The 24721-nt window shown below is 36.5% G+C and overlaps 1 protein-coding gene across 1 annotated transcript in view; it reads left to right on the top strand.

The window, feature by feature from the left end:
• The window catches only part of Frk (fyn related Src family tyrosine kinase), a 98477-nt gene that overhangs the window by 65179 nt on the left and 8577 nt on the right, over window positions 1-24721 (top strand). Inside the window, exons 4-6 of the mRNA XM_015500387.2 lie at window positions 13463-13626; window positions 14424-14592; window positions 19115-19273. Of these exons, the coding sequence (XP_015355873.1) occupies window positions 13463-13626; window positions 14424-14592; window positions 19115-19273 (492 nt within the window). The remainder of the gene's footprint in view (window positions 1-13462; window positions 13627-14423; window positions 14593-19114; window positions 19274-24721) is intronic.

Genomic DNA, 24721 nt, shown 5'->3' with positions numbered 1-24721 from the left:
ATGCTAATTCATAATAAGGGGGGCTGCTAGGAAGAATAGAGTTACTTTAGATTAGATAGAAGGGAGTGAAGGGAAGGGAGGATATATGGGTAGAGGAAGGACTGTAGAATGAAACAGACATTATTACCTTATGTATATTATATTATATATTACCTTATGTACATATATGACTGCATGACCAGTGTGATTCTACAACATGTACAATCAGAAAAATGAGAAATGATACCCCATTTATGTATTAAACATCAAAGTGTATAAATGCATTCTATTATCATGTATAACTAATTAAAAAGAATAAAGAAATTTATAAAGTAAAAAAATAAAGAAAAGAGCATCTACCTTTTTATGATGTTATTTGGATTAAATGATCTAATAAATGAAAAGTGCTTAGAATGCAACTTGGCACAAAGAAAGCCATATAACATTTGCTCTTGTCATTAGTGCTCAAACCTGAGCAACAAGGAACATGTACTGAGCTTGCCTGTGATTCTAGCTGAGTGTCCCTAGCATCACAGTGGACTGTGAAGCTTTGACAATTTTCGTGTGAGATGGACAGAAGAAGATGTTAGACTTATTCTTTTTTCTCTGTAATTTGCGATGTACTGTCTATATTTCATTTTGTTTATTTAGTAATTTAGGTAACAAAAATGGAGGATTAGGTAAATTGGCAGAGCTGCTATCAAGGGTCAGAGGAAAGCCCAGTGAACAGAGCAGGTCCTGGTGTCAACCCCATTACTCCACGCATAACCCATGTTTCCCTGGCTGTGACTTTGCCATGCTGATTAAGCTCCAGAATTTTCAGGTTTCAATTCAATGTTTAAATTTGTGTCTTGGTTTTCTCTTTCAGAAAGTGGATATTTTAGTGTTTACCATATTATACTCTATTTCTGTAAATCTCCTTATTAGAGCATTAGTATTAGAGAATTTGAACAGGAAGGATCACCTAGACAAAACAGTTTTTCTAACTAAAGGAATCAGAGGCTTGATAGGATAAGTTACTTGACTAAGATAATCAGTTGGGAAAACATAGCTAGGTCTACAACTGGATTTTCTGATATCTTTAAATATTATTCAGAATTTACAATGCTTTCTTTAATATGTCCTATAGTAATAACTTTTTGCACCTAAAGCTTAGTCCCTTGAGGGTTGCAGGCTGGCTGTGGCTCAGCTGGACACTGCTTGGGTTGCCAGGCCCAGGCTCATCTCCCTGTCTTTCTTCCTGAGATTCAGGCCAAAGGAGCTACCCTGTGTTATGGCAATCTCATGGTGGAGAACAGAAGATTAAGGGAGAGATTGAAACCATTCATACTACTTAAAGCTTCTGCTAGGATCTGCTTATGTCAACTGAGATTACAGGGAAAAATAAGAGAAATAAATATTAAAACACATACAATAGATCACATTCTGCTTGGGCCTTACCTCTATACATTTATTATTCATGCATTCCTTTATGTATCTACCTGTTCTTGAAACAGGTACCGAGAACCCTCAATAGCTAGCTGCTCCATTCACTATACAGTATATCCACTGCCATACATGTAACCTGATGTTGAATGATATGTTATTATGCAGCACATGACTGTGTGTGTGTGTGTGTGTGTGCAAATTTGAAAGAGAGAAAGAGAAGGGAGAATGGACACACATGCGTGTTCATGCTGTTAGGAAGTTTGGCTCACATGATTATGATGGAGGCTAAGGAGGCTCAAGATCTAAAAGGTGAAGGCTCAGGAAAGCCATTGCTGGTGCAATTATTCAGTGTAAGTCTTAAGGCCTGAGAACTACAGGAGCCAATGGGGTGAATCCTAGAATTCAAAGGTCCAAAAAGTAGGAGCTCTGATGTCTATAGACAGGAGAAGATAGATCTTCCAATTCAACAAGAGAAAGCAAATTTGTCATTTCTTTACTTTTCATTCTATTCAAGCCCTCAGTGGATTGTATGATGCTGGCCCACAGTGGTGAGGGTGATTCTTCTTTAATGATTCAAATGATAATCCTTCAAGAAATATCCTCATAGACACACTGATAAATTCTATTTTACTAATTCTCTGGGCATCCCTTAGTCAACTCAAGTTGACGCGTAAAATAACCACCCCAGTACCCTTTGTCTAATACATGTTTGAAATAAACAGCAGAAACATCTTTTATCATGGATCCTTATTTAATATGGTGAGAATTTGGAAGGATAAGAGCTACATGTTTTTAGAAATGAGAATGAGTAATTAGCAAATTAGTTCCCTTGAATATGTTAAAACAAGGTAAAAAATGGAAGGAGACAATATTCTATTGTGAAAGTAAATTAGCTTATACACAAAAATAATTCTTTGTAATGGAGAGGAAAATTAAAAATAAAAAATTAATCTGAAGTCATTTTAATTACCATCCATTACATTTCTTAATGATTTTCATGTTTACTTTGTTTAATGGGCCCACTAATTACTGGAACTCAGTGAGGCAAAGGGGAACAAGAATTGAGGCTCACATTCTTCACCAGGAAGGTGTTTTTGAGAGTTCTGGGAGTTTTGAGGAGAAATAACATTCAGAAAGCTTTGAAATATGTAACATCCTACTGAGAAATTAACAAATTGTCATCTTTTTTTTCTTCTTCAATCAGGAAACAGGCAATAAGTGGTTAAAAGTTCCTATAGTTCTTACTATCATTATGTCACCTCCATGACCAGACTTGGATTCCAGCCCTGCAAAAAGATAGCAAATTACTTGTTATTTTTCTCATCATTAAAAATATTTTTAAAAATCTTTAAAACTTCTTGTAGTTCACATTACACTTTCTATTTTCCCCATGAATTTTCATTAACATTAACAGAACACTAAAATTTGCAAGGAATGTCTAACCTAATATTGTCCTTTCAGAGAAATCTCATAATTTGAAGCTTCAAACATCCTATGAACAGTATCCTGTAGAACCAACTTATTCCATTATTGGGTAATTCACTTTTATTTGAAATTTTTTTGTGTGTGTTTAGGCGGGGTACTAAGACATTTTGTTATTTATTATTTCATTTGTGCATGTATTTATGTCTACAAAATGTTTTAAATTGACTTAAAATAACAAAACAGCATAAAATACAGCTAAATATATAAAAGACAAAAATCAATGAAAAAGAACAGACAAATAAGTCTTGCTGTGCCTCTACTGGGAGATAATTATCACAGTTTAGAAATCAGTTTAGCGAGGGGTTCTCTGGCAGATAAAGTGAGGTAAAAAGGGAAACATTATGCTTCTCATGGGCTTATGAAAGATAAGATAAATTATGATTTTAAGAATTAAATTCAAAGAGAAATGAATTTTATGGGTTCTTAATATAAAGAATATCAAGTATCACACTGGACAACGTTTTGAGCAAACTCTGCAGCCATTGTCTGTAGATAGTTAATTTTTAAATTGTTTCTCTAAAAATTCTAGAAGCATTATATGTATATTCTTATTTTAAAGGCAATATACCTTTATGACAGTTGGTTTAGAAAACAGATGTAATAAAACACCCACAAGTCTGCCAGTTGAACGGTTATTTTCATGTTGGCAAATTTAATCATCTTTGCCCATATGTAATTATGGCTTCCACAAGGAACCTCAGCTGGATTCCTTTAATAGTAAATGGCTCCAGGACATGTGAGCTGCCAGATATATCCTCATGTTTGCAATTATAATATTCTGTAAATTTTATATCCCCCCCATTTCACTTAATACATTATTTCTAGATAATTTTTGCAATTATACAATTTTTAAAATTAATTCGGCTTTTGATTTACTATAATTTAACAGTTATTTCATCCTATAAGCATACTGCATGAACATCCTAATGCATATTGCCTTTTCTCTTTTGGTTGATTAACTGTGCTGTTTTAGTTTCCTATACAAATGTTTTTATTAAATTTCATGTTGGAAAATGGCTCACAATAATGGAAATTATAAGAACCACTTTTTTGGGCTGTGTGTTGATGTATTTACCAGTAAGGATGTTTTTGATGATATTGCTTATTACATTTTCTGTGTTCTCTTTATGAGGATCTATGTGAGAAATTTCTTTCTCATTTTAATACCAGAAATTAATAGATGTGTGTGCCTGTGTGCATGTGTGCGTGTGCGTGTGTGCATGCACGTGCACATGAATGCTTTGGACTAATAGTTTGTTAATATTTCCTTCTGGGAATGAGGTAACTGAATATTTTTCCTTATTTACCATGAGCTGCTAGAAAAGCACATAGCCAAATCTTTGGTCTACATCTCACCAGTTTAGATGGGCATCTGAAGCCACCCATGTAAAACATAATCAGCCTTATCCTAGAGTCATTATCCTGTCCTTTACCCGCTCTTGCTTCATCCACATATGTTTCTTATCTCTTTTTATAATAGAACACTATATTCTTTATTTTCTTAAACTTTTGGGGTCCTGGGAATTGAACCCAGGATGCACTTGGCCACTGAGCTACACTCCTAGCCCTCATCCACTTATTTTAAATTTTATTTTATTTTGAAATTTATGCAAGCCTTTGAAGCTTTCTGAAATAAGGCAGGGACTAACTAAATAAATGCATGTAAATATTTAAATTATTTCCTTAGGGTAAATTTTGAGAAGTAGGAGCACTGGTTCCTATGTTGCATTTTGTCTTAACCCAGTGAAAGATTTTCTGCAGGAAACTGAGAAAATATAATTCAAGTATGTTAATTTCTGGTGATTTATTGCAGATATAATACTTTGTGAGAAGTTAGAGTCCCAAGAGGAATAAAGAGTCAAGCTGGTTTTTTTTTTTTTTTTTTTTTTTTTTTTTTTGGAGTTTCTCTGCAATATCAGACACTGCAAAAACCGTTTTCATGCGAAACTGTGTTAGACTTTCAATTAAATTAGCTGACAAAATATTGAATGCTACAATTATGTATTGTTAATTTACCCTTCTGATTTAGATGCCAGATATACAAACAATAAAATCGACATTCTGTTCTGAAAATTTAGGAGCCAGCTAAATTGGATTAAATTTAGGAGTCAGAAATTGATGCAGGGGTGGAGGGTTGGCTTATTTCCATGAAGGGTTGAATTATAAGGGTCTTGAGAGTAGGACCAACGTTTTCCTCAAAAAATGCGACAAGCATTTGAACAGATACATGGTTCAGGGCACAATTTCTGTGCTTCATGGCATGGAAGAGAGAACTTGATTTTTGTCTGCAAAGGTTTCTGGTTTCTGATTCTGTTTCCTCTGTAACCTCAGCTGGGCTTCTAGACCTGTAACAATCCTGGAAGGACACGAGAGCTATCAGCCATATCCTCGAATAACTGTTTTAGTGAAAAGCTTTTTTGAGTCATCTGAAATAGACATTTGAACCTTTGCCTGATCGCTTGACCAGTTTAAAAGTAAAACTTACTAACCAACATCCACAGCACAGTGAATATTCTTTACTGGGAGCCAGGGATATTCTGCACCCACTAGTTGAGTTATATGCATAGAAAGAATCAGTTCTGTTTGTTCTCTTTGGCTTCAATGGATGTTGTTTCCCCCAGAAAAGGAAAGGGCCACTCTTTTTTTTTTTTAACACCTTATGTATTTATTTATCTTTATGTGGTGGTGAGGATCAAACCCAGTGCCTCACATGTGCTAGGCAAGCTTTCTACCACTGAGCCACAACCCCAGCCCAAGAGGGCAACTCTTTAACATGATGCCACTTCAATGTTTTAAACAGATATAATTTCTCCTTTCAAAGTGCTCATACTGGAGTTCTATTCTATAATACTGAGCAAGAATTCAGTACAGAATAAGTACCTGTCTTGAATTCTATTTTAATGGGGAATGCAGCCTAATAACTCAGTTATGTGTTATCTACTTATTAGTGAAGAACTAACTCAGCATAACTTCTGAGGCAATAGTATGGGGAGAGTCATGGTTTCAAAATGTACAAACAAATCCCCCAAAGACCAAATAAACAAGAGTTTGTAAGTACAGAAATCTTCTCACCTGGAATTAATAGCAATTTCTTCACTGAATATGTTGGGTAGCCACTGGGCTCTCTAGGCATTAGTTGCAGAGAGTAGAAAATGTTACTTTGGAAGTGCCTCTTTTCAGTAGACAAAGCTATTTGATAATACTGATATTGTAATACCCGAACTTGCACATTGCACATTAGAAATATCTATCATCCTTTGTGAACAATGACACTCAAAGTATCCCTGTGGGGTATATAGATAAGATCATTATTCTCATTTTCTAGATAAGGAAACTGAAATGAAATTCCTTGCCTAAGGTCAAAGAACAAATCACTGGCAGAATAAGATTAGGGCAGAGAGTTCTTGATTTTCAATCCTTTGCTCAATCAATGGAGTCATATTGTTTTACTCACTATGGGAACAGATTATTATCAGTCAGTAGGAATAAGACTGTGCCCAGATGATGCCAGAAGACCTGCTGAAAAATGAAAATCTGTTCACTCAACCATTCATTTATCTATAAAATACCAAACTACTTGTTAGACTGATATTTTTCACTGAACTGACTAGGCGTCTTTGTGTCTTTCAGAGACAGCTTCTAACTTCATGTCTATGTTGTGTTCCAAAATTAGTTTCTGTCTTTTAAAAACCTAATTTTGGAATATCTTGGCTTTCATAATTATTTAATAGATTCTGAACAATATATGACCTGTGTTGTAGAGTTGGGACAGATTTATGAAAGTACCTTATGATAAAATCTCACAGCACTCCTTTATTTTGTGCCAGATAACCTGTTTTTTACTTCTGTAGCAATGTGAATAAGACCTCAGCCTTAGGAGAAAGCTGGGCCTGTGTACCTGTCATCAACTACATATAAATGCATTTGGATCTGGCAAATAGGACTGAAATCTCAGACCCCATCTGAGTTTACCTGGATCTCTCCAGCTACTCTGGTTGTAAAGCAAGCCAAATAGGTGACCGGCAGTATAATCCACAGGGAAAATAATGTGCAGAAATAGATGAATTCTTTCAATATTCAATGAACATTTTTCATACTCTTCATACATGCTTACATATAGCTCTGCAATATATCCTAATTCTTGGACATGTTCTGGTAGATTAATCAGTTGACAGGTGAAGCACTTCCCCCTAAGTCAAATAGCAAACATGAGAGTAAAGATGTAAACTCAGGATCCCTAGTCTGTTCACTCAATTCAATCATGACACCACTGACTTTGTTTATGAATGATTCCATTACATTTTATAGTTAGCCTTATATATTTTTGAGGTTGAACTACTGAAATGCTTAACTAATCTGAACTCATAGTAATTCACAATAAAAAATGGCACAAGCATTATCATTTACTTATAATATATAGGATTTGGAATAGTTTTGGTTCAGTAATAAAGAGCACAATACATTACAGAAGGAAAAGCAAATTCTTTTCTGCCTTGTTCTGAGACCCATGAATTCACTTTTATTGGGAAAGAGAATTTGCAAGTGTATGGACTCCATTACTAAAACACTTAAAATCACTTTTAAAACTTAGTTATATGCTGGGTGTGGTGGCACACACCTATAATCCCAGCAGTTCGGGAGGTTGGGACAGGAGGATCTCAAGTTCAAAGCCAGCCTCAGCAAAAGTGAGGTGCTAAGCAACTCAGTGAGATCTTGTCTCTAAATAAAATACAAAATCAGGCTGGGGATGTGGCTCAGTGGTCAAGTGCCCCTGAGTTGAATCTCTGGTACCTCCCCTCCCCCTGGACAAAACACCATATTTATATAATTTGTATTTGATTACCTAAGAATTTTGTAATATTAAAGGTACTTTCATCTTGACTACAATGTACTGAGTTTCCCTGATGTTTCTGTTATCTGATTTTAAAATAATGTATATATTTCAGTCTTGTTTAAATTGAAACCTTGAATGAACCACATATAAATGGCCATGATGCTAGATAGAGGTATGTTGAAAAGTCAAAAAGTTAGATATATACCTTAATTGGCTATCCCAGTATTTATATCCTTGGTTTAAGTTTTTCTTCTTTTAAAAGTAAGATTCCAGGTTACTCTTAAGTCTTGAAAGTCTTTGTGTGATTGTCTATTTAACTTTGTAGTGGACACTTCAGAAACTTATATTTCACTTTAAATCCAAGAGTTCATGACATCATTCATTCATTTCATAAGTATTTATGTAAATCACCACTCTCTGTCAAGCTTTGACTAGGTATTGAATCAGTACAGCAGAGCCCTTATCTTCACAGAGATACCTTTACAGTGATAAGTGTCATCACAATTAAACAGTGTTATATGATAAAATGAAGAGCTTGGGTGGGTAGGAAAGGCTGGTTTAGGATCTAAATTGATACCCAGAGGAAAGTGCTAACTGCTAGACAATTCATAGGAAAATATTAAAGTATGGTTCAAATGTTTCAAGATGAAGATTATTTGTTTTGTGAATGGACCTTAAAAAAAGGAGAGAGAGAGAGAGAGAGCGAGAGCGAGAGAGAGAGAGAGAGAGAGAGAGAGAGAAGGAGAGATATTTCAGAATTCTGTGATCCTGGGAGAGGAAAAAACAACTATCACAAATAGTTGAACATGAAGGTGGAAATATTTGGAAATTTAAGAATTTTTTAAAGCCTACTTTTAAAATTTTAATAATAAAAAAAATCAAAGCCCAGAGAGCTTGACATATTTTTGGTTGCATACTAGATAAATTTTAACCAGTGTCTCCAGTCTCCTACTCTAATGCTTTTCCTATTAAATAAAATTACTCTTATTGTGCTTAAAAACCCTAGATGTATTGCCAAATATTGGGTTTTATAGTTGAGAGCTTAAACCTGTATCTACAAAGATCTGGCAAACATTTGCTTGGGCTTTCTTTATAATCAATAGCAATTGCCAAAGCCATATCAATCATTGTGATTTGCATCCCTTACTAAGAAAATAACAAGGAGTACTTTAACCCTTCAGTCATCTATTGACTTTAATCTCTAGCTTGCAAACTATTAGATATTTTGTGGTACATTAAAGTGAAATCCATAAATTTGTGTCTAATTTACACATAGTCCACTTCAATTTGGATCCAGAAAATGGTCAATCTTGTTTAAAAAAGGAGAATTTTTTTTATTGCTTTTCATCGTTTCCAATTACAGAGCTATTGGCTTACCAGACATCTCAGCTATAATTTATGCACTTTTCTTTTTGATAAATGGCAAGGCTTGAATTTTCAGGCTAGTAATTTATATAAATTGCAGGTATACTTTATATTTTGCTACCCTTCTACTTCTAATATTTTTTATTACATTGAGGAGAAATGAATCGAGACTGACATGATATTGTTTACAGCTCTCTTCGATTTTTTTGTTAGCTTTTTAATCCATATACAGAAATCTGTTATGAGCTAAGCTCTATATCCTAATAAAAAGCCTTCTATTTGGTGATGATTATACAGGGCAATTAACCTTGCCCCAAGAGTCACACAGTCAGTGGGATTGGTAACTTGACAGATCAGAATATCATGATGTATTTTAGCCAGTTTAAAAAAAATCTGTAACTTAAGAAACTGATTCTCTTTGGAGAAGTTGAACATACTCTTGGCCTTTGTACTTTAATCAAAAGAACTGAAAGGTAAACATTTCACATATTCAGATGATGAAATTTTATTGTCATGAACCAGAGGTGTTTTAGTTAATCTGAAACCCACTGGATACCGTGAATCTTAGCATCATCAGATCCCGAATTGAATCCTGGCTGTGCTACCCACTCTCTTCAATGAGCAACAAAATTGGTCTGGTAACATCTACCCAGTGTGACTGTTATGAAGCTATGACAAAATAATGCAAGATAATGCTTAGCAGAGTGCTTGGCTCAATAAATGTGGAATGTTTAAATGCAATTTTTGACTGAGGCTATCAAATAAAAGTCAAATTCCAAAGCCAGATCCCCAGACCCAGATTTATAAAGGATTTGGTCAAAGATAGGTACTGCTGCTCATGAGTCCCTCACATGTGGAAGGCATGGATTTGATGAGAGCATTTTACTGTGGGCACAATCTGAGCCCAGACTCTCTTCCAAGTGATGAGTGGGAGCCCCAAACCTAGTGAGAAAGACCTTCAGGAAAGGCCACAAGGAGCTTGCTCTCTGTTCTCTGCTGTTGGAGGATAGAACACAGGTGCCTAATGTAGGCTGAGAAGTATGCATAGCCTATGGCATTGGGATAGAAGTGCCTTGTGATATCAGCCTTTCCTCCCAGTAATCAATTGGCAAGATAAGAACTGCCTCATCTCCTATATTTTCTCAGGACCATAACTGGGCCTCCTACATGAGCAAAAATGCCAGGGAACTGTAAATAGATGGCCTGGAGGAGTTCAGAGTTCCACCCAAGTGGAACTTCTGTCAGAGGGTGAGGAGAGACCTCCTGGGGTGAAGTGTGGTAGATGAACTGCCAAAGAGAGCTGAGAAGCCATAGGGTGCAGGCAGCCTAGGAAAACCTGCCTCTTGGGAGCTGTAATGGGAGGTCCTGCAGGGATGAGAAAGCTCTAGAGGGCCTATCTGAGTGTCCACAGGGAAGTCAGCTGGAAACATTGTCAGCATGCTCAGCCTGTGAAGCCCACTGATGTTGGACCCATCTAAGTGTGGGCTTCCTGTTCTTGCCCTTCCTTCTTCTGCTTCTTCCCTGAATACTCAGAACTCAGCAAGCAATGCCAAGGAGAGGGAGCAACTCCAGAGAGAGAAATAGAGAGGAAGCCACCTAGACCACTTTTTACGTGACTGCCCTTCAGCTGGAAGCAGGCCTGGGCTGTAAAGGGGAGAACATTGGGCATTTTAATCAAGGAGTAGAGTGAATTGTGAGTGTGTTTCTGATTTTAAGTAGGACTGTCTGATACCTATAAGTGAGAAGCAAATCTTTTCTGGAGCTTTTATCTAGGGATACGGCCGTGTAATTGCCATGGAATACAAACTAAAGAGTGTTGGGAAGGAAATGAAAGGTATGCTATTAAATTATAGTTGTGTTAGTCTGCTGTATTGGTTACTTTATTGTTGTTGATACTGTTATAGGCTACCTTCAAATTTAGTATTGAATTCGTGTAGTTGCTATTTTGTTTGCTATTCCCCCTGCATTTTTCTGGCTAGTAACAAATATACCACAAGTCAACTCATTCAGTGATTTAAAGGAGCATTTTGCAGCTAGGTTTCTCACAGTGTTTACCAGAAAATTTATTTGGTTAAAGTTAATGTTCTGTGAATACTTGATTGAGATTTCCTATACCCAACATGAGAATTAGGTGGCATTTACTTTAACTTTGCAGACTTAAATATTTCAGCAGCATGCACCATGATGTAGCATTTTGGGAAAGTGAACATGAACAGAGGCAGATAACTATTCTCTTGTAGTGTTCTTTTAAATTGATGTATAGTCACATAACAAAAGTACACAGTTCATAAGCATTTAACAAATATTTACATAATATATCCAGGTAACCAATGCTTAGTTACTGTGTGGGATACTGCTGATACCTCACTCACTGACTCCTCGTATCAATGATTTTGGGTCATTTTAAACTTTTTAATAATGGAATCATATGTAAAATTGTTTGTGAGATTCATTCATGTTAAGTGTAGTCGCTTGTTTATTTGAAAATCTTTATTGTATTCCACTTGACAAATAAGCAATAATATATTAATTTATTCTTAGTTTATGGGCATTTGGATTGTTTTTGTGCCACCAAAAGCATTCTTATATGTGTGCTTTGGCAAATATATTGTGCATTTTTGCTGATTTCATACATGGTGGTAGAGTTATTATAGACAGGACTATGTTCAACCTTAGTACATAATAACTTAAAAAATAGAAAAGCGCTGGAGGTGTGGCTCAGTGTTAAGTGCCCCTGGGTTCAATCTCCATACCAAAAAAAAAAAAGGTGATAAAATTATGCTTTGCTCAACTATGTATAAGAAGTCATTCCACTGCTTTGCCAAAACTTTTAGATGTTGCCTTCTTTCATTATACCTAACCAGGTGCGCACCAATTGTTTTTTTGAAGAAATTCTTTTCCTAGCCAGGGGCATACCTTCAGTACATCTCCTTTTGTTGGGATGAGAATGTCTTCTTTCCTTTCATGAAAGTTTTGCTCCAGTTAAACCTGGTTATTGGAGCATAAGTTTCTATATTTAGAAGGAACTCAGAAAGCTATATTCAAGGTAAATGCTGTTCAATGCTCATCAATAACTTTGCTAAGTGAAAGAATAGGTATGAATTGCACCAGTCAATATTTTGAATGCAAATGTAGAAAACCTAATTCAAACTAATTTAAGCAAAAAGTAATTGACTCTTGCAGCTGTAAAGCCAGAATTGGCTGGCTCCAGGGGCTACCTGTCTTCTCATGTAAGCTTGCTCCATGCTGGAGGCAAGGATTCTGCCAATAGCTCCAAATTCCCATCAGTAAAAACAAAAACAACAGCAGCAATAAAACTCCTCTTGTCCTCCTGGAGCTCCCTGATGTGAACCCTGGAATTGGTGCTCCTTGGATTTAATTGGTCTGATTAGGTCTCCCTCAACTCAAGGTGGGCACCAAGTCTCTCTGCATCATATGTTCTTAGAGAAGCAATGGTTTTATGAGAAAGATTGGAGTGCCAATAACAGAAGAAAGAACAATGGTTGGTAGCAAGGAGAAATAATAAAATATTCGCTGTAAGTCAGACTACCTAAAAATGATGCAGGTTGTTTATTCTTTCAGATCCTATGAGATTTATCTTTGGATTAGTCAAAGCTGCAGGAAATTTGCACATGTGAACTGCATCATTTTAGGACCTATGGAATTGTTTTTATTGAGCTGTGCTGGGACATTCTGGTATAAGCCTACATTGAGGGATAGTACAGTGAGTGGCCCTGCAGAATCCCTTATAACATTGTAAGTTAGTACTGAGGACCCTCTTTGTTCTATTTCAGTCTCATGTTATCAAACTCCATGGAAAAATTACCAGAAAGAGTTCAACTGTTTCTAAACACCTTTGTGATTTTATCACAGGGACACTGTGATTTCTGAAACTGACAAGATTTTTTTACCTTGAATTTCTGGAATGAGAGTTAATTTTATGGCTTTTTAAATCAAGTGTAGTCCTCAAAGCATGGAATGGTTTTAGTATTAACCTCACTTCTTTATTTTTTATCTTGTACTTCCTTTAGTGCTAGGATCTTGAAATTATTTTTCCTTTTCTCCTTCCTTCCTTCCTTCCTTCCTTCCTTCCTTCCTTCCTTCCCTCCCTCCCTCCCTCCCTCCCTCCCTCTCTTTTTTCTTTCTTTCTTGATATTTCCTTTAACAAGTACCTATACTATTATTTTGAACAACAGAATGTTAATCTTTCTTTCTGTGTATCCTTGATCAACTTCCTTAACTCTTCTGAGACAAAGTTGAGAAACATTGAATTCTATATAAATTTTATGCCATACATTGAAAAATCTCCACAAAATGAATCTACTTGGCTTTGGCAATAAGTTTATTAACAGGACTTATTTTGGGTTCCAGTTTTAGATGAAGGAGTTGTGAAACACTACAGAATCAGGAGACTAGACCAAGGGGGCTTTTTCCTTACCCGGAGAAAAACTTTCTCAACACTGAATGAATTCGTGAACTACTACACCACCACAAGTGATGGCCTGTGTGTCAAGCTGGAGAAACCATGCTTAAAGGTGAACTACTTTCTGCTTTCAAACTGTTTTTAAGTATTTGCCATGTGATATCAGTTCAGGAAAAAGAAATTTATCATTTGTTTACTTAAGGCAGGAAGAGGAAAACTATCTGTTTCATATTCATTTTTGTAAATGAGTTTTATTGGAAGAGATATGCTCATTCATTTACTATTGTTGGCTGATTTTGTGCCATTACAGTGAGTTTAATAGTTGCAACAGAGAAAGTGTGTCAGATGGAAATCTTTACTACGAACTCTAAGATGGCAGGGGCCTTGCCTGTTTTGTTTGCTGAAGGGCAGATAGTTCCTACTTTAAAAATTTTATTTATTAAATGAATGAACAAACAAACAAATTAAACAAAAATGAATTGATTTTATTTTGCAAAAATATATAATATATAATACATATTTTGCAGAAATGTATAATATATCTAGTTAATACTACAGCCAGAGTTTGAGAAGGCCTTGTGAATGAATGGAACTCCAATGGAGGCTGAAATTGGGAGGGTTTAGCTGAGCAGAGAGGTGGAAACATCATTGCAGACCTGTGTGTGAGCATGGTATTGGCTACAGATGGACATCAAAGTGCAGGATCTGAGAGAGAATGAATCTAAAGAGTTAACAATGCAGAATCTCCTACAATTGTTTTCTATCTTCAAGGAATTAGAATGTAACTTCTAGTGTTTTTGTTTTTAAAAGTAATATTTCCCTCAACAAGTACCTACACTATTATTTTGAACAACAGAATGTTAATCTTCCTTTTTCTCTTACACATATTCTCATTATTCTGCAAAACAGATACAAATCCCAACTCCTTTTGATTTGTCCTATAAAACCGTGGACCAGTGGGAGATAGACCGCAACTCTGTCCAGCTTCTGAAGCGATTGGGATCCGGTCAGTTTGGAGAAGTTTGGGAAGGCCTCTGGAACAACACTACTCCAGTGGCTGTAAAGACATTAAAACCAGGTGTGAAAATATTAAAGATTAAATGGCATACGTGGATTTTTATGGGCTCAATTTGCCACTGTGAAATGCCCAAGAGGTCATGGGACAGTCAGTGCTGGCAGCAAACAGGTGTTGTCATCTGTCTTGCCACCCCAGGTGACCATAACATGTGGACAAGCTTTAAAATATAAAGGCCAACATGCTCCTTGGATTAGCTAAGCATAAAAGGTTCTCAGATGAAGATTCCAACAACACATTTCTTATCTAAAGGATTCAGTCTTCTATTGTCCTTCTTCCCTTTCATTTCTATCTTAGTTAAAAAACAAAAACAGACAAAACAAAACAACAAACAAAAACAAAACAAAACAAAAACCCCACTGACTGTAAAAACTTACTGAAAAATCAGATGGAACTTTGGTGATATTCGGGGAATAACTGTTTTATTAGATGCCAAATGATTATGACTAAAAGATAAAATGGTTCATCTAAAGAATCCCATATTTGAACTTGCAGGAAGTATTTCTTCTCCTATCTTCACTTATCCTTTTGAAGGCAGAAGAAGTATGCTAAAATGAACAGTCCCTCATTTTTAAGGGTGGGATAAGAGAATTTAGAGAGATTAAAAATAACTTTCCTAAGACTTTGTATTCAAATCTTGAGCAAATTTTTGAACTACTCTATCTCTCAGTTTTATCATTTATGTGATGGGGGATAATAAGATATACCTAGCAGGGTTATTATGAAGATTAAATTAGGTCACTAGTACAAACGCTTTGCATAATGCTTGGCTCATAGTAGGTAACCAATAAAAATTTTATTATTATTATTATTATTATTATTATTATTAAACAGTAAATGGCAGAGCTGGGATTTTTGACTTATCACCATTATATCAGACCCCATGGAAGTGACATTCTGTAAAAGTGCAACATCACTGTGGCAGTCTCCTATCTTCCTCTAATAACATAGAAAAGAATAATAACAGCAACAAAAGGTTAATCTTCCTTTTTTTCCTTACAAGCATTTTCATTATTCTACAAAACAGATATGGGTTCCAACTCTACAGGCTAGATGAGTTTTCTGGGGGCCCTCTGTTACTTGCTGAGCCCAGAGTTCTTAGAAATTTGGAAAGCTTCCTGGTGGCAGAACTTGAGCCCTTGGGATTTGCTGGCTGGCAGAGTGTGTAATAGCACTGTTTCCAAACTGTTGTGCTAAGGCACATTGAGGCATCACAGTGAATTCTCAGGGGTCTGTGGGATATTTAAAAGTTTTGAGGTAAACGTTTTCAAAACAACACAAATTGCTACCTTTAGGTAGTTTGTAGATTCAGATTTAGATCGTTACATTCCTTTTTCTGACATCATATTTTTGTGAAGCTGGAGTTTTGATGATCACTGTGGACCAATATTGGCAAGATACACACAAAAATTGACACAGATCAGGAAATAAAGGTGGTAGAGCTGAACCTGAAGGTCAGAGAGATTTGGGTAACTTGCTCAAGATTGCACAGGGAAGAGTAACAGAGCTGAGATTTTTCCAGGATCCAGAACTTCTGTTTGAACTCTTACTTGATTTTGAGAAGTTGTATAGTACTTATATCACTTTAGTAAATAACTGTGGTTAAGAATGAAATAAATATTATTTTTTTCCTCTTAATTTACCTGTATTAATTTTTGAAATGGCTATTAAGTTATTAGGATGGATACTTCTTAGTTGTTTAGTAATTGAACTATTAAATATGCATTTTAACCTGGCATACTATAAAAATATTACTGATGCACTAAGGATGCCATGGACTGAAAAGGTTGGGACCTTGTGATGTTATCAGTTAAGAGCATAAAGGTAAACCTGGCTCTGTCCTCTGTAACTTGTATAATTTTTTAACCTTTCTGAGTCTCCTCATCTGGACATGTGAATTAAAATAGCCCCCACTTTATAGGATTGTATGAGGATTGAGTAAATGTGAATAAAGTATATGCAGTGAGTTTTTAATAAATGTTAGGTTCTGTGGTGCTGCTGATAGATGCACACCCTGAATTGTAGATTCACTGGTGCAGGAGTTTAGTTCTAGCATTAACATCTGGCAGAGGAAACAACAGAGAGGCACTTTTAAGGGGCCAGATGCCATCACTCAGGTGAGGACAATCTATTTCAGCATCTAAGATTTTCAGTCATCATGTATATGTGCTTTTAAATCCTAAACTTGTTGAACTATTGAGACATAAATTTTAAATTTATTGTTAATCTAATCATTCCTCCCTCCCTCCACCCCCAAAAAAGGAAAAGAAAGAAAAGCGTCAAGCTATGCTTGCTAGCATTGCTTTCTAAGGAAGGCCTTCTGGAGGTCAAAAGAGAACAAAAAATCATATTTTTTATAGTAAAAAAAAAAGCACAATAGTTTTCTTTCCAACAGGAATAATTATTATTGATTTACAGTGTAATAGCAACAAACAGCTTTGGTGATTGGTTAAATGTCTTCACTTCACTGGGGCCATTCATCAATCTTAGCAGCTATTTATTGCTTAGCAGACTACCATGCAATAAAGATGAGCCTGAAATCAACTCCTGCAGTAGCTATGACAGGCAAAAATTAATATTTAATGTTGCGTTACTGAGTTGAGATTGGGTCTCTGTTGCTCTACCAGCATAGCCATGAAGGAGTTCCCTGAGTTCTCTACCTACAGAGGCTCCTGGCATATCATGATTTCAGCTCTTGCAGATAGTGTGACTTGGGCATGGTTTAAGTGTCCTGCATAAACAGTCTGAGTGATGATACTAATTCTGTTATCACAGAACCCTTCATGAATCATTTTATTTTGAGGGGGGCAGTCATATGGTATCCGTATTTGATCCCAGACAAACTAGTTATACCAACCAAGAACAAAGTACTTTATTTTGGTGTAGAGGTCTCTTTTCCTTCCAGTGTTATTTTTTTATTATGATTCCAAATTTTAAACTTATTTGATTATGTGGATTAAACTTAATGTCAGAACTAGAATTGATAAAACTAAAAAGAAAGGAAAAAAATGGAATGGAAAAGAAAATAGAAGAAAACATTTTTTTCTTCTCTAACACCTTACCTCTTTTCTCCTCAGTCAATGAAAAATATTTACAGTTGGTCTGTTTGGTTTTCCTATGAGTGTGCATGTTAATAATGATACATATAATGGTCAGCAATCTTTGAGTACACATTTTCCAGGCATTGTTATTATCCTGATAATGATTTTCTGATGTTAGTAGGATTACTAGCTGTACTTTGTGGATGAAGAAACTGAAGTTCAGAGAGATTTGGTAACCTGCTTAAGATTGCACGGGGAACAGTAACAGAGCTAAGATTTTTCCAGGTTCCAGAGTTTTGATTGGATCTGGATCCTAAGCTTCCGGGCTCTTAAAAGGTAGACTGTTTCAATGCTTATGTGAAATAACCTGTATGTAGGTCATATGAAACTCTTCTTAACTTGACATTAACAAACAAGTCATAGTGCTTCCTTGAATTGTCAAAGCTTATCCACACCCAGGTTCTAATGTCAGTTGTAGAGTCTCTGACATTCAGAGGATGATAAATGGAATGGTCTCTTTGGACATCAGTAGAAATGATATTTGCACTATCTACAGTGAATACTAAGATGTGAAATGACAGTATTTCTTCAATTACAGTAATGTTTCTGAAACATCACAGCCTAGAAGAAAAAAAAGATTTAAAAATTACTGATGAAATGTCAACTCCAGATATCTTCCTCCTCTTAGATTTTATCTGACATTAACTGCTGGGCACCTTGCGTGGTGACTCAGAGTTGAACCATCTAAACACAATTTAATTATAGATTAGTCTTCAAAATATGCTTCAATGCCATCTCCCTAATCATTTGATCCAGCTTTTGAGGCTCTGGTGGTAGTGGAAGCAAATAGTATGGGAGAAAATGTTGAGTATTATTTTCACATTATACATGTAAAATTGGTAGAAAAAAAAGCCACTATCTTTTGGGGATGTCCCTTGAATGTTTTCTATGTGGCCCATAGCCTGTGTTCCTACAGGAATAAGAATATAAATTTGGCAGAATAGCATTGTTTTAGAGTTGTTTTTCAGCTGTTCCCACAGTGGGTACCAAGGCCAGGGCAACCATCCGTCTTTTCTTGATCCCCCCAAAAAGAGCTCTGACTGGAGTAATTAGACATTCAGTGTCCTCCAGTGTTCATGTTGATAGGATGTCTTCTCTTTGTGTTCTTCAGATGCCTGCCGTGTTTTATCAATTAGACTGTCAGTCTCTCCTTTGCTCTTCATTTTTCACATGGGCCCAAATCAACCGTTTTTCACCTACGGGTCATAACATATAAAGTGCACATCCCTGATACAACACCACATCTAGTAATTAGGTTGCCCTGGCTGAACTGATTCTCTCCTCTGATAACTCTGAAGATTTGTGACACTGATGCTCTTCTGTTACTGAGAGGCAGGAGGCAATCTCGGCGATTCCCACCAGGCTGCTGTGAGGACAGGAATGCCTCAATAACATAAAGTGATTTCCTCCTTTTCTTGTTTCAGGTTCAATGGATCCAAATGACTTCCTGAGGGAGGCACAGATAATGAAGAGTCTAAGACATCCAAAGCTTATCCAGCTTTATGCTGTTTGCACTTTAGAAGATCCAATTTATATTATTACAGAGTTGATGAGACATGGAAGTCTGCAAGAATATCTCCAAAGTAAGCTAAAGACTCAATAAAAGGAAAAAAGAAAAGGAGGAATTTAGTTTAGCTAGTCCTATAAATGTCAATTTAGCCAGCTTTGTCTAACCCAAAGGATATTTACTATGTGTATATCTGTAAGAATGAATGTTGTAACATTGAATGGCTCAACTACTATTTAATAGGATATATTCTGCGGACTCAAAGGGAGAAAAATATTTATGTAGTGGAAGAATAAATTGTTCACAATAGACACATCAGAGAGCTTAAATGTAATGTGGGAAACTGATCAATGGATTTTTTTGCATAATGCTCTACTTTTTACACTAATTGAACACTGTAAGCCATATTTTCTATGGTACAGAATCTGGAACATGGGAAACATCAGGGAAAAGAGCAAGAGAGGTATCTGACATTTTTGTCTTTGCTAGTATTTGCTAATATTGTACTTGGTGTTTAAAATGACCTCTTTGCTAGGCAACATTAGAATTTTCAGATTAAAAAGCAAAAATATACTATTAGCTTTATTCCTCCATCCGCTTTCTGCAGTCAAAAAGGACTTAAGGGCATTGTGAAATTGTGATGTTTATTACAAATGAATAATTTAATAAACAATAAAATAATACACATTAAAATATGATATTCAAAGAAATTGAGATCAAATACTGAGAGAATCATTCATGCTTGAAAAACAGACTTTTCCTGTAATTTCTTGAAATGTCAGAGCGAGATTGATAGGCTATATAGAGGCAAAAGGAGGTGAGGATAATGGAACAAAGATATCAGAAAGATAAGAGCGTTCTCTGATTTCAGGGTGACTTGTGAAGCTGATAATTCTAAATTTCAAAACAACAACAAAAGAATGGAGAATATATGTAACATAATAAATTCTGTTAAAAACAAAAATATACTTACCTATTGCATAAAGATCATCACATTTATCACCCTTAGAATGCTACCCACCACAGAAAGACTGACCTCAATTGTTGACTCCTTTTGCCTTATTCAGGAAAAAGTACAGAACGATCCTGGGCTAGATCTAACAAAGTGCATATTACAATGTGCATATTATAAGAGCCCTTACAGCATGCACATTACTAATCTAATTGTCAATTTCTGGTATTCAAATCTATCAGGACCATTCAAGTCTCTTGCTCCATTTGGCTTCCAAGATAGTTAACCTGATCACTTATCCTCCTCTTCATTGGTTCTTCTCAATAAGTGATTTTCTCCCAGACCTCTCAACATTCTGGAGTTCTCCAGGATTATTTTGCAATACCATTAATCCCTTTGTTAATCTCTTCAATTTTTAATTTATTTTTAAATTTTGAGATAGGGTGCCAATGCTTTGAACAGGCTGGCCTTGAACCTGCCATTCCTCTCGCCTCAGACTCCTAAGTAGCTGGGATTACAGGTGTGCACCATTGCACTTGGCTTCCTTTGTTAACTTCACCCAGTGCCATTGTTTGAATGTTTATGTATCAACAGTTCCTAAAATTTTATCCCTACCTTGGAACTTCAGAATAATACACCCAGCTGCCTTCATGCCCTCTCCACTGGAATGTTGTATCAGTCTGGACAGTGCAGGTGTCCAGACTGCAGCCACGGTCCTCAAATCTCAGAGGCTCAGCACAGCAATAGTTTTTTCCTTACTTGTGCGTTGTGTGTAAAATAGATTGGTAGCTCAGCTCTTTGGTCACCTTGGTAGGGAAAGGGGATGGGACTAATCTCATCCTGGCTCTTAAAGCTTCTTAACTTTTGTCACTTCTGTACCCTTTTCATTTGGTCAAATCAAGTCCAATGGAATAGGCAGTGCAATCCACTAAAGTGCCTTGCAAAAAGGGGGAAAATGTGAGCAACCCTAATTTCTACTCCAAATGACAATTAGACGTTTCAAAATGATATGTCCAAACCTGATTCTCCACGGTGATCTGCTACCCTTGTTTCATTCCTTCTTGGACAATGACAACACTCAGGTCTAATACCTGGGAGGCATTTTGGCTTCTTACATCCCATTACCTAACAAACCTACAAATCCTATTGGCTGGCCTTGAAAACATACCCAGTCTTTCCCCTTTTCTCAATGTTCCCATTCAGGTTCAAGCAATCATTGCCTCCACTTTGGATTCTGCACCCTCTTGGTCTCCCTCTTTGGCTTCCTGTCCTCTTTAGTCTTTCCCTAACACAGCAGCTGGAGATATCTTGTTGAAGTATAAGTCAGAGTTTGTTCTTCCTCAGCTTAAAACCTTCTGAGACTCCCACTGGTTCTTACCTCTGTTTAACTCCTTCTGATCTGGTTTTCCAGGTCTTATCTACAACTTTCTCTTTGGCCTTATCTACAACTTTGCCCGTGTACTTGAAGTGTCACTACAGTGACCTTTGTGGTTCTTTCTATTCCATAGGCACACTTTTATTTTACCTCAAGCCCTTTGCACTTGAGTTTTTTTTGCTTGATTTTTTTTTTTTAATATTTATCCACATGGTCACTTCTCATTTCCTGAAAGTCTTTACTCAGGTTATTCTACCTTGGTAAGTTGTTCACTGGTCAACTCAGGAATGCTCTACCACTGAGCTACTTCCCCAGCCCTTTTTATTATTTTATTTTTTGAGACAGGGTCTTGCTAAGTTGCTGAGGCGGGCTTTGAACTTGTGCTTCTTCTATGTCTGCTTCCCGAGTTGCTGGGGTTATAGGATACACCACTGTACCTGGCTCACTTGTCAAACTGTAAAGTTTAATCTCCTACTGATTCTTCATATTCCTTCTTCGTTTTCCTCTTCATATTCTTCTTTGGTGTTCTCTCCTTAGCTATTAATCATCTTATGTTGCATGACATTATTTAGCTTATTTTTAGTATTTTAGATTTTTTTTTGTATTGGAGATTAGAACACAGAGGCACTTTTACCACTGAGCCACATCCCCAGCTCTTTTTATTTTTTATTTTGAGACAGAGTCTTGCTAAGGTGCTTAGGGCCTCACTTAGTTGCTAAGGTGATGATCCTCCTGTCTCATCTTCCCAAATTGTTGGTATTATAGGTGTGTACCATTTCACCTGGCTTTAGTATTTCTAAATGCAATTCCATAAGGGCAGAATTTTTATTTTGCTGTTGTTGTAGTGCTAGAACAGAGTGTCACATAGAAGGTGTGCACTGATTATGTGTTGACTGAATAAATAAGTTGAGACCATTCTGAATATAGTAAGAGTGGGATTGAGAGTCAAGCTAGTTTTGCAATTCTTGGTATCAGCTTGAAAAGATCCAGTTAACTATACTGCAAACTCCTTGGGCATTGAGGATTTCTGTGGTTGATGTGGTACTCAAGGCTGAGTGCAAATCCTACCATCTGCTGGATTAGGCCATCAGGGGCAAGATTACCAAGGCATTCATTTGTAAGAGTACCTACCAGTCAAGAGGAACAGTGAATTTATACTTGTTCCCAGTCAAGAGTTGTAGATTTAATAGATAGATGTTAAAGTGAATCTGCCATTCATAAGTAGCTCATCAAGATAAGTATCATTAATGTAAAAGTCTCTTTAGTAATAGGATGCAATTTTTTTTTGCAGATATAAACTGTCACAGGTTTGTGAACATTTCCATCAGCTTTGCTGTCTGGTTGTATAGATGTGCTCTGCTCTTTACTTAGGCAGTCCCTAGGACACTGCTCTTCAGGATAGGAAATGTGTATTACCCAATTTCTTCCAGTACTGTACTTTCCAGTAAAAACCTTTTTATATGCACTGTAATAGGATTAGGTATTGTATTTGATATTTGAAATAACATACATATTCCTAATCATATTTCTCTATATTCCAGTCTTTGTAGACCTCAAGCTTGGCTGATTTTTTTTGGTAATAAATTTCTCTCAAATGAGAGAGGCCTATGGGGAAGGAAGGAAGGAAGGAAGGAAGGAAGGAAGGAAGGAAGGAAGGAAATAAATAGGGCCGGGATGTTTTCCAGTGGTTGAGAACCCCTGAGTTCACACCCCAGAAACAAACAAACAAAAATTGACAGTTGACCAGTGAATGATTTACCAAGATGGAATAACCTGAGTAAAGACTTCCAGGAAATGAGAAGTGACCATGTGGGTAAGTTAAAACAAACAAACAAATAAAAACAAACAAACAAACAAAAAATGGGCAAAAGAAATCTGAAGTGCAAAGGGCTGGAGATAACATAAAAGTGTGCCTGTGGGGTAGAAAGAATCACAGAGGCCACTGTCCTGACATTGCAATAACAAGGGCAAAGCTGAAGATAAGGCCAAAGAGGTAATGGAGAACCAGGTCGGAGGACTGTAGGAGTTAAAGAGAGGGAAGAACCAGTGGATGTGGCAGTCATTTTTCTAAGTTCTTTACAAGTGTTAACTTATTTCACTTTTGAACCACTTTATGAACTAAGTATCATTATTATTACCCCTACTTTACGATTGAAGAAACTGAGTAATAGACACCTTGGGTGACTTTTCCAAGGTTGAAGCCTGGTTTGATAGTTCTTGCTCTTAACTGTATGCATAACACTGATGCCATTCCTAACATCAACCTATGTTAGTTGTCCATTATGACACGACACAGTACCCCAACAATTAGATGCTTAAAGCAGCAAACATTTATTATCTCACAGTTTCTGTGGTCAGAAATCCAGGAGCAGCTTAGCCAGGTTCTAGCCCTGGGTTTCATAAGGCTGCAGCAAGGTTTTGGCAGGTGTCCCAGTCATCGGAAGGCTTAGTGGATGTGGATTCCCTTCCAAATGCACTTTTATGATTGTCAGGAGGAGTTGGTTCCTCATGGCTGCAGAATTGAGGGAGTCAGCTCCTTGCTGGTTGTTAGCTGGAGAGTGGCCCATGCTCCTTGGTATGGAGGGTAGCTTCTAACGTGGCAACTTGCTTCATTAAAGTGAACAAGCAAGAAAGCAACGGAATTCAGAGCACCAGTAAGATGAAGTCATAGTCTTATATAAGTTAACCTGGGAGACCCCATTACTCTTGCTGTAGTCTCTGCCAGATGTGAGTCACTGGGTCCAGAACAGTCCAATGGAAAGGACTCTTGGAAAGGTGTGAATTCCAGGAGGCAGGATCACTGCAAGCTATTTTAGAAGCTGCCTGCCACATAGCTTATGGTCAGTCACCAGCTTCTCTTAATGTCATTGTTTCTTTTTTGAGTGGATGTGATATCAAAAGGCATAGCTATTTTGACCATCACAGCAGCCAGGCTTTTCCATTATGCTTTTTACAGAGTTATATTTTATCTTTATATTTACATTTTGTTCTAGACTGAATAATTAATGTTACCTGTTGTAATACACAATTCAAAACTCTCAGTGGCAAAACACAGATAACAATTTTGATAGGGCCTAGACTACTCTTTTAGGGAATTAGACTCTTTCCTAAAATTTTGAAGTTCGTTCCTCTATGTGAGGTCCTATATGTGATGTCCATCATTTCTGAACACACTGTGTTACCCAGAACTAGGCATG

The sequence above is a fragment of the Marmota marmota genome, unplaced genomic scaffold (genome assembly GCF_001458135.2).
Source record: "Marmota marmota marmota unplaced genomic scaffold, marMar, whole genome shotgun sequence".
NCBI lineage: Eukaryota > Metazoa > Chordata > Mammalia > Rodentia > Sciuridae > Marmota > Marmota marmota.
This window is presented reverse-complemented; position numbering and strand designations above follow the sequence as displayed.